This window comes from Phoxinus phoxinus, assembly GCF_949152265.1.
Source record: "Phoxinus phoxinus genome assembly, chromosome: 8".
Lineage (NCBI taxonomy): Eukaryota > Metazoa > Chordata > Actinopteri > Cypriniformes > Leuciscidae > Phoxinus > Phoxinus phoxinus.
The window spans coordinates 633,283-643,282 of NC_136883.1; the positions used below are offsets into that span (position 1 = coordinate 633,283).

Here is a 10,000-nt window from a genome sequence, read left to right on the forward strand (position 1 = left end):
AGTAACTGTGAGGTGGGAGAGCAGTGTGTTGTGTCGAGTGTGTTGTGTTGAGTGTGTTGTGTTGTTGTCTCAGGTCGGACTGCAGTAACTGTGAGGTGGGAGAGGAGTGTGTTGTGTTGAGTGTGTTGTGTTGAGTGTGTTGTGTTGTGTTGTTGTCTCAGGTCGGACTGCAGTAACTGTGAGGTGGGAGAGCAGTGTGTTGTGTTGAGTGTGTTGTGTTGTTGTCTCAGGTCGGACTGCAGTAACTGTGAGGTGGGAGAGGAGTGTGTTGTGTTGAGTGTGTTGTGTTGAGTGTGTTGTGTTGTGTTGTGTTGTTGTCTCAGGTCGGACTGCAGTAACTGTGAGGTGGGAGAGCAGTGTGTTGTGTCGAGTGTGTTGTGTTGAGTGTGTTGTGTTGTTGTCTCAGGTCGGACTGCAGTAACTGTGAGGTGGGAGAGGAGTGTGTTGTGTTGAGTGTGTTGTGTTGAGTGTGTTGTGTTGTGTTGTTGTCTCAGGTCGGACTGCAGTAACTGTGAGGTGGGAGAGGAGTGTGTTGTGTTGAGTGTGTTGTGTTGTGTTGTTGTCTCAGGTCGGACTGCAGTAACTGTGAGGTGGGAGAGCAGTGTGTTGTGTTGAGTGTGTTGTGTTGAGTGTGTTGTGTTGAGTGTGTTGTGTTGAGTGTGTTGTGTTGTTGTCTCAGGTCGGACTGCAGTAACTGTGAGGTGGGAGAGGAGTGTGTTGTGTTGAGTGTGTTGTGTTGAGTGTGTTGTGTTGAGTGTGTTGTGTTGTTGTCTCAGGTCGGACTGCAGTAACTGTGAGGTGGGAGAGGAGTGTGTTGTGTTGAGTGTGTTGTGTTGAGTGTGTTGTGTTGAGTGTGTTGTGTTGTTGTCTCAGGTCGGACTGCAGTAACTGTGAGGTGGGAGAGCAGTGTGTTGTGTCGAGTGTGTTGTGTTGAGTGTGTTGTGTTGTTGTCTCAGGTCGGACTGCAGTAACTGTGAGGTGGGAGAGGAGTGTGTTGTGTTGAGTGTGTTGTGTTGAGTGTGTTGTGTTGTGTCGAGTGTGTTGTGTTGAGTGTGTTGTGTTGTTGTCTCAGGTCGGACTGCAGTAACTGTGAGGTGGGAGAGCAGTGTGTTGTGTTGAGTGTGTTGTGTTGAGTGTGTTGTGTTGTTGTCTCAGGTCGGACTGCAGTAACTGTGAGGTGGGAGAGGAGTGTGTTGTGTTGAGTGTGTTGTGTTGAGTGTGTTGTGTTGTGTCGAGTGTGTTGTGTTGAGTGTGTTGTGTTGTTGTCTCAGGTCGGACTGCAGTAACTGTGAGGTGGGAGAGCAGTGTGTTGTGTCGAGTGTGTTGTGTTGAGTGTGTTGTGTTGTTGTCCCAGGTCGGACTGCAGTAACTGTGAGGTGGGAGAGCAGTGTGTTGTGTTGAGTGTGTTGTGTTGAGTGTGTTGTGTTGTTGTCTCAGGTCGGACTGCAGTAACTGTGAGGTGGGAGAGCAGTGTGTTGTGTCGAGTGTGTTGTGTTGAGTGTGTTGTGTTGTTGTCTCAGGTCGGACTGCAGTAACTGTGAGGTGGGAGAGCAGTGTGTTGTGTCGAGTGTGTTGTGTTGAGTGTGTTGTGTTGTTGTCTCAGGTCGGACTGCAGTAACTGTGAGGTGGGAGAGCAGTGTGTTGTGTCGAGTGTGTTGTGTTGAGTGTGTTGTGTTGTTGTCTCAGGTCGGACTGCAGTAACTGTGAGGTGGGAGAGCAGTGTGTTGTGTCGAGTGTGTTGTGTTGAGTGTGTTGTGTTGTTGTCTCAGGTCGGACTGCAGTAACTGTGAGGTGGGAGAGCAGTGTGTTGTGTCGAGTGTGTTGTGTTGAGTGTGTTGTGTTGTTGTCTCAGGTCGGACTGCAGTAACTGTGAGGTGGGAGAGCAGTGTGGAGTGATCATGCACGGGAGAGCCGTCACCTTCTGTGAGCCCTTCGGACAGAGAGATCTGGTAACTGTCACATTCACCCATCATGTTGTACAGATCATAGTGGGGATTGAATAATGTGTGGAGTTACGCTTTGTTCCAAAATCTACAGCCATATGTACACTATAGATTTTATACTATAAAACTATACTATGCTATATATATATACTTTAACTATAAATATGATCCTTATACTGTAATCATTACGAGCACAAGTTGTAATCGCTGTCTAACACGTTCATGAGTCTCTTTGACTGAATACATGAGGATTACTAACCACATAATGCACTATAATATACATATATCTGTATATCACTGTCATATGGATGTTACTGTGACACACTCAACAGATTATAATACAAAAATTATACAATTAGTTTGATAAATTTACATACCAATAAAACATAAACCACGCAGCCTTGCCACGCCACCAGAGACGGCTCTATCTTCATACAGTGCCGTAATTCGCCTGCAGTCTTCATAAACTAACACACGATTCCTGTGTGGTGTCATCCTCTCTTTCAGACCTCGGTGGCTCTGAACACGAGCGCAGCGTCAGTCCTGCAGTTTGCTTTAGGTGAGCATCACCATCTCTCTTACAGACATCCAACTATATGCTCTTCCTCAGTGTTTCTGTCTTGTTTTCCAGTACAAATATCTAAACATTCTTCAATCAAGATACTGCACATGCATTACATAAGGAAAATAATCTTGTTCCCTTTCGAGGGAACTCGCGCTGCGTCGATGACGCTTTGGGAATCCCTGCGTGATTGCGTCTGAAGCACATGTGTCAACTAGTCCAATGGCGAGAGTGAGCGTCACGACCAGGAAAGCATGAAAGCACATGCGGTCTGACTGGCGTTAGCTTCTGAGCCTCAGCAAGCGCTCTGTGTTACAAACTGTCTGTCATATTTATTGTTGTCTGTCACGAAATCACACAGCTCAATCAGATATATAATGACGTCCAAACAATCGTTCAAGTTGTGTGCTTCTGCCTACCCTGGTTATATCACGGGTGGGGATACACACATACTTTGTGTGATGTGGGCATTGTGAGAGGGACTCTTTGAGGAGGGGGTTCAGGGGAGCGTTCCCTGTGGTTCTGTTTGCAAACTGGCGCACCAGATTCTCTTGTGGTCCCTAGGGAAATTGCTCTCCCTGTGAGTAGTCTATATTCCGGGACATCAGAATGTAGGAGCAGATATCCTGCCGAGACAGGGGCTGAGGCCCGAGCACATTTGGGGAGTTTATGGCCAGGCACAGGTGGATCTGCTCGCGTCTCAGGATACGACACACTGTCCACTATGGTTCTCCCTAATACATTACATAGTGTGTTCTGTTGGTAGCTCCGTACTGGCCAAGCTGAGGGTGGTTTTCGAACCTAATATCCCTTCTCAACGGCTCTCCTCTGGAGCTGCCGGTCAGGAGGGACCTTCTATCTCAGGCGGGGGAGCAATCCTCCATTAGAGGAGGTCTGATCTTTGAGGGGGTCTGACCTTTGAGGGGGTCTGACCTTTGAGGGGGCTCCACGAGGAAGTTACTGTATATGCCCTAAAATGGAGAGTTTTTACTTGGTGTAATCTACGACAATGGAATCCAGTTAATTGCCCTGTTGGTTCAATAGTTGACTTCTTTCAATATCGTTTCCCTTGAGGGTTATCTCCTTCCACTCTGAAGGTATATATTGCTGGCATTGCAGCCTACCATGTCCCCCTGGGGTGTTTATCTGTCGGAAGAGATCCTCTGATAATACGTTTTCTTCATGTCCCCCTGAGGCTGAGGCCTGCAGTCCGCTTGGGATCTGGCTATTGTTCTAGAAGGTTTATCTGCCGCTCCTTTCGAGCCTCTTGATTCTGTCTCAGAAAAGTTTCTGACACTCAAAACTGTGTTCCTTCTAGCCATTTCCTCCAGCCAAGAGTAGGAGATCTTCAGACCCTATTGGTATCTCCTTTGTGCCTTGAATTTGCACCCTGGATGGTCAAAGCGTTCCTCTTTCTGAAATCAGGATATGTACCAAAGGTTCCAACCAATATACCACGGCCTATCGTACTGCAGGCGTTCTGTCCTCCTCCCTTTAAAGATCAAGACCAGGAGAAATTGAACCTCATCTGTCCAGTCAGGCCACTGGACACTTACGTCCACAGAGCTGCCCTGTGGAGAAAGTCTGATCAGCTGCTGGAATGCTTTGGGCCCCCTAAAAAAGGCTTTCCTGCATCCAAACAGACTGTTCGCAAATGGATAGACAAGGCTATCTCTGTTGCATATGAGGTTGTGGGTCAGCCTTCACCTTTGGCCACTAGAGCCCATTCTACTAGGGGTATGGCAGCCTCCAAGACCCTAATTTCTGGGGTGTCATGTCGTGACACAGTTTTAACACGACAGGTTCTTGGCCATATGGCATTCGGGCATTACACGCCTATCACTGTATACATATATAATCTCCTTCAGTGTTATTCGCATCTATCGTGTTCTCAGGAGCGTATTACCCTCCTCCCTCCCCAGCTCCTCTTCTCATCAGTCAGGATGGCTGATTCCCCTTGAATCAGAATAAATTCTCGAATTATGTTGTACTTTAAAATTTCGAATGAATGATATCTGCAATACGTTCATGTTGGTTCTGTTCTGTTTGCCCTAAGGAGGGTTGTTGCTCGGCTGGGCTGCATGCAGAACAGAACCATACCGCCAATCCAAACTGTATGCGAATTGTCAATCGTATCTGGCGATAGTGGTCCTGACAGAAGCTATACATTAAGAAGAGTTGGAAATAGTCATGCATACAAGAGAAACATATCATGATACAAAAAGGGGTAATTTAGTTAAAAAATGTAGATGATTAAATGATTAATGGTTTGGTAGCAAGAACATGTGAAAATAAGTTGGGAATCAGGCTATTTCATGTGCTTCTACCTTATTCATTATATTACTAAAATCAGAGTTTGAAATAAAGGATATAAAAGGTTTCCAAATATTCTCAACATCTGTTCTTGTTTTAAGCACAAACTCACTTCAATTTGATGCATTTTTCTAAAAAAACAAGTCTTAATATCTTCAGTCATGTTGCTTTTCCAGTAAAATGTATCTTGATTTAAGTGTGTTTAGATGTTTGTGCTGGAAAACAGGATTTGCTCATGCATGTGGTTATGGAGCGGAGGGATGGTTCATGAGTTTGTGTGTTTGTGTTCCTCAGGATCTGGTTCGTGTCGGTTCAGTTACTCAGACCCCAGTATCATCGTCTCCTGCGGTCTGAACACCTCTGATGACTGGATAACCTTGGAAAAGATCAGGTTTTTATCTCATTTTAGGACACGGATCACATACACCAGAGGTGTAAAGAGTACCTGAAAACCATACTTGAGTGAAAGTACAGATACCTTACAGTGAATATGACTCAATTACAAGTTACAACAAGTCACCAATTCCAATACGACTTGAGTAATAGTTTTAGAGTATCTGATCTTAACAGTACTTTTACTCCTCACTAGTATTTTACTCCTACTGAATGTAGGCTCAAAGATGCGCCTCGACACCTAAGAGACATGCCAGTGACAATAAACAATTGATTTGTAAGATGAGAAATCGTGTTTATTTTCTGAAATCAAAATAAAACTGAACACCTAAATATTTCAATAAATAAAGCTCGACACAACAGCCTCTTAAACGTCTACTTACTCTTGAGTCTCAGTTAAGCTCAAGTGCACAAAAAGGCCATAATTAAACCAATATCCTTCAAAAAAGTATCATAAATATAGTGGATAAATAAAATAATGTTAAGTAAAATTAAATAGTCAATGGATGTACTGGTTTCGGCCTCATAATGATCTATCCTCCGAAATCAAACCCCTGTGATTCAGTAACTACGAGTAAGGCACTCGCATTCACAAAAGTAGCCTTGTTGACCAAGTTTGGGTGAGTAAAGGCAAAACACCAGATATTGTACCTTCAGTGCCCTTCTACGGCAATATTCTTTATAGCAGAAACAAACTGCTCCAGGAAAAGTTAGGTGCCATGCCAAATGTAATGTGTGGTTCATCTGTGGATCTCTTCAGTGTTGTTGTTCTGGTCTGGCAGGGCTCCCACTAACACCAGTACTGTGGTTCATCTGGTGCCGCTGGTCGCCGGCTGTCGAGGCGAGTCTGTGCATCTGCGCTGGAGCCAGGAGCCGGCCCCGGGGCCCGACGGATACGAGTCCTGCTGGGGTCTGGACAACATACTGGTTCTGAACGGCGTTGAGCGGCCGCCGCTGCTGGAGGACAACCTGGACCCGCTGGACACGGCCAACTGGCTCTTCTTCCCTGGAGCCACCGTCAAGGTCACAACAGAGCTTGTTACGCCAACAATAAAAGACTATATTTAAGAGTGAACTAGATGTAATGTTTTCAGACACTTAGGGTGTACTCACACTAGGCACGGTTGCCATGAACCGGGCCCGAGTACGATTGTCCCCCCTCCCCACTCCCCCTCTGGCCTGCACTCACATAGGGTTTCAGCATTCGTGCCGGAGCACGCTTACGTCATTATGATGAGACGGTTTCGGGATAAACAGAGCGGCGCTCTCTGAACACAATGGAGTCCATCGCTCTGTTTTCTTTGTGGATAACTTTGTGTCGTTTGGTCCACGGTGGTCCACAGCCCTCTCACAGCCTGTTGTTAAACAGATGTGTCGCCTTAGTGGCGCGAAAATTTTCACGTAATCGTGCTGCTCGTATGAGGAGGTTTGCAAGGTACCAGCTGAAGTGCAGCAAGGACTTTGCCGCTTTGATTACGGACTACAGTTCCCGTACACGCGTCATGTTCCGTGCTCCAGCACGGTTAGCGCTCACACTGCATGCGAACCGCGCCCGAGTCCAACTGAACCGTGCTCTGGCCCACCTCTTCCAAGCGGGCCAGGGCCGGCTTATCGAGCCGCGCCCGGCACGGTTCGGACCACTCACACTAGTCAAACGAACCGCGCTTTGGTGGTCAAACGCACTCGGGCACGGTTCAAACTGGCTAGTGTGAGTACACCCTTAATTGACACTCATGTTAATTGCAATTAGATGAGAATGTATTGTATTATAGTCTGAATTCATACTGTCACGGCCTGCTCGTTCCCACCGCAACATGAAGAGGATTGCACATACAAAACTGACGGTTTACATCGCAAGATTATTTAATAAGAAGAAAAAAAAGATTTTCAAAAATGAATGAGTTACAAACATATAACACCATGGGCCCTATCTTGCACCCAGCGCAATTGACTTTGAACACCGACGCATGTATCATTCCCATTTTGCACCCGCGCACAGCGGACTTTTCCCTCCACAGACGCACGTTGGTAAATTAGGGAATGAACTTGCGCTCGCGGGGGCGGTTCAGCGCAAAGAGGAGGCGTGTTCCGGCGCAAAACTTCCATGGTGCTATTTTCCAGTTTTAGAAAGCAATTGAGCCACAGACCAGGAAAAAAACAGTCTAAAGACAGTGGCGCGTTGCGCGTTAGTGATATGGTATTTTAAGGGCGCGTGCTTGGCCATAATGTAGTGTGTTAACGCGCATCCACTTTTATTCTCTAATAATTATAAACAGACGCAGCAGTTTTCATTTTTGCAAATCATACATTATTCCAAGGAAAAATATTAACACACGAGGGAGGTTGTGTCCGTGAAGATGTGAAAAAGATCTATCTAGATAAATAAATAAAAATCTAGATTAGGCTACACATTTACCCAAATTATACGCCTGTTTAACCGAAGCTAATTTGGGTGGGTTTCTCCCATCATCCCCAGTGTCACTTCTCTGTGTTTTACGGCCCTGACGAGAACGTCGCTCTCCTCGCTGTGAACCGCTCCTGGCGTGCGCTGGCAAACCCGCCGTTATAATAGCAATCCGCCGTGGAACAAGCGCGTCTGCTCTTAAAGGGAATGTGAAAGGACGCTCTGATTGGTTTATTTCACGTTACGCCCAAACCACACCTATGAATAATGAAGCTACTTCAGACCAACCCCTTTTAGATTTGCGTCGGGCGCAAGAGTCATTTATCCGCCGGGAAAATAGCAACAGCGCCGGGATCCGCCCACAAAGTTACTTGCGCTTTGCGCTTTGACACTTGCGTTTCAGATCGTTAAAATAGGGCCCCATGTCTAGGGATTTAAATAAATGAATGTTGGTAAAAAAATATATTTATAATTAAACATTTGTAATGATAATGTTACAATTTTAGACATTTAAAATATTACCTTGAAATGTAAATATCAAAAAAAGACACTAGTTTAAATGATAATCAGGTGCCTTACATCCCCTTCAGTATGTTAGTCAACGCATCAAAATAAGTGCACGTCTTTTTTACGTAACAACGTAACAATTTAAAATGTTCTTTAAAGTTCAACTTAATTTGACATTATTACAAATTGCACTTTTCAAAGTGTGTTAAGAGACAGTTATGATTTATTTATTTAATAAATTTGCATTATCTGCAAGTGCAGTTTAAAAAATATATACTTTTAAGATGTGAAGTACACTACACGCACTTCTTTCCACCAGGGATTGTGATTGAAGCGAGGCAGAGACCGAGCCTCTTCACCGTCGGCACTTTATTTATGCAGTTTTGTCAGAAACCTCTGTAACTCTTCCTCTCGATGCACTCAACAGCATGCGTGTCAGTCGGAGGGAAACTCCCTGTATTTTCATGGTGGAGAAGGACTGGAGCACAGCTTCGCCTCCACACGCGACGTGGACCTGCACCGGGAAGAGGGCCGCAGTTACTGGGAGGAAGACTTTGAGAGTCCACTGACTGGGTAAGGCTTATGATCCAACGCAAATAACACTGGCATTGCTGTGTGGAGAATCATTCCAAAATCACAGCCAATCAGAAGAGGGTGTGGGTGGAGTCTCTCTGCAAGCGCACTGCACTCGCAACCAAATCAATCACAAATCACAGCCAATCAGAAGAGAGTGTGGGCGGAGTCTCTCTGCAAGCGCACTGCACTCACAACCAAATCAATCACAAATCACAGCCAATCAGAAGAGAGTATGGGCGGAGTCTTTCTGCAAACGCACTGCACTCACAACCAAATCAATCACAGCCAATCAGAAGAGCGTGTGGGCGGAGTCTCTCTGCAAGCGCACTGCACTCACAACCAAATCAATCACAGCCAATCAGAAGAGCGTGTGGGCGGAGTCTCTCTGCAAGCGCACTGCACTCACAACCAAATCAATCACAGCCAATCAGAAGAGCGTGTGGGCGGAGTCTCTCTGCAAGCGCACTGCACTCACAACCAAATCAATCACAGCCAATCAGAAGAGTGTGTGGGTGGAGTCTCTCTGCAATTATTCCTTGTTGATGAGGTGTGTGTTGATGAGGTATGCGTTGATGAGGTGTGTGTTGATGAGGTGTGTGTGTTGATGAGGTATGAGGTGTGTGTTGATGAGGTGTGTGTTGATGAGGTATGAGGTGTGTGTTGATGAGGTGTGTGTTGATGAGGTGTGTGTTGATGAGGTGTGTGTTGATGAGGTGTGTTTTGATGAGGTGTGTGTTTATGAGGTGTGTGTTGATGAGGTGTGTGTTGATGAGGTGTGTGTTGATGAGGTGTGTGTGTTTATGAGGTGTGTGTTGATGAGGTGTGTGTTGATGAGGTGTGTGTTGATGAGGTGTGTGTTTATGAGGTGTGTGTTGATGAGGTGTGTGTTGATGAGGTATGAGGTGTGTGTTGATGAGGTGTGCGTTGATGAAGTGTGTGTTGATGAGGTATGAGGTGTGTGTTGATGAGGTGTGTGTTGATGAGGTGTGTGTTGATGAGGTGTGTGTTGATGAGGTGTGTGTTGATGAGGTATGAGGTGTGTGTTGATGAGGTGTGTGTTGATGAGGTGTGTGTTGATGAGGTATGAGGTGTGTGTTTATGAGGCGTGTGTTGATGAGGTGTGTGTTGATGAGGTATGAGGTGTGTGTTGATGAGGTATGAGGTGTGTGTTGATGAGGTGTGTGTTGATGAGGTGTGTGTGTGTGTGTGTTGTTGATTTGCAGATGGGAGGTGTATGGAGCGGAGTATGGAGGTCAGTGTGGGGAGGTGTGTGTTGATGAGGTGTGTGTGTGTTGTTGATTT

General features: G+C 45.8%; 1 protein-coding gene across 3 annotated transcripts in view; it reads left to right on the plus strand.

The window, feature by feature from the left end:
* reln (reelin) overlaps window positions 1-10,000 on the plus strand; it is a 174,577-nt gene that overhangs the window by 85,558 nt on the left and 79,019 nt on the right. For all 3 annotated transcript variants that reach the window (XM_079621465.1, XM_079621464.1, XM_079621466.1), the window contains exons 7-11: window positions 1,853-1,949; window positions 2,451-2,502; window positions 5,113-5,209; window positions 5,994-6,234; window positions 8,550-8,695. In XM_079621465.1, coding sequence (XP_079477591.1) covers window positions 1,853-1,949; window positions 2,451-2,502; window positions 5,113-5,209; window positions 5,994-6,234; window positions 8,550-8,695 — 633 coding nt within the window. The remainder of the gene's footprint in view (window positions 1-1,852; window positions 1,950-2,450; window positions 2,503-5,112; window positions 5,210-5,993; window positions 6,235-8,549; window positions 8,696-10,000) is intronic.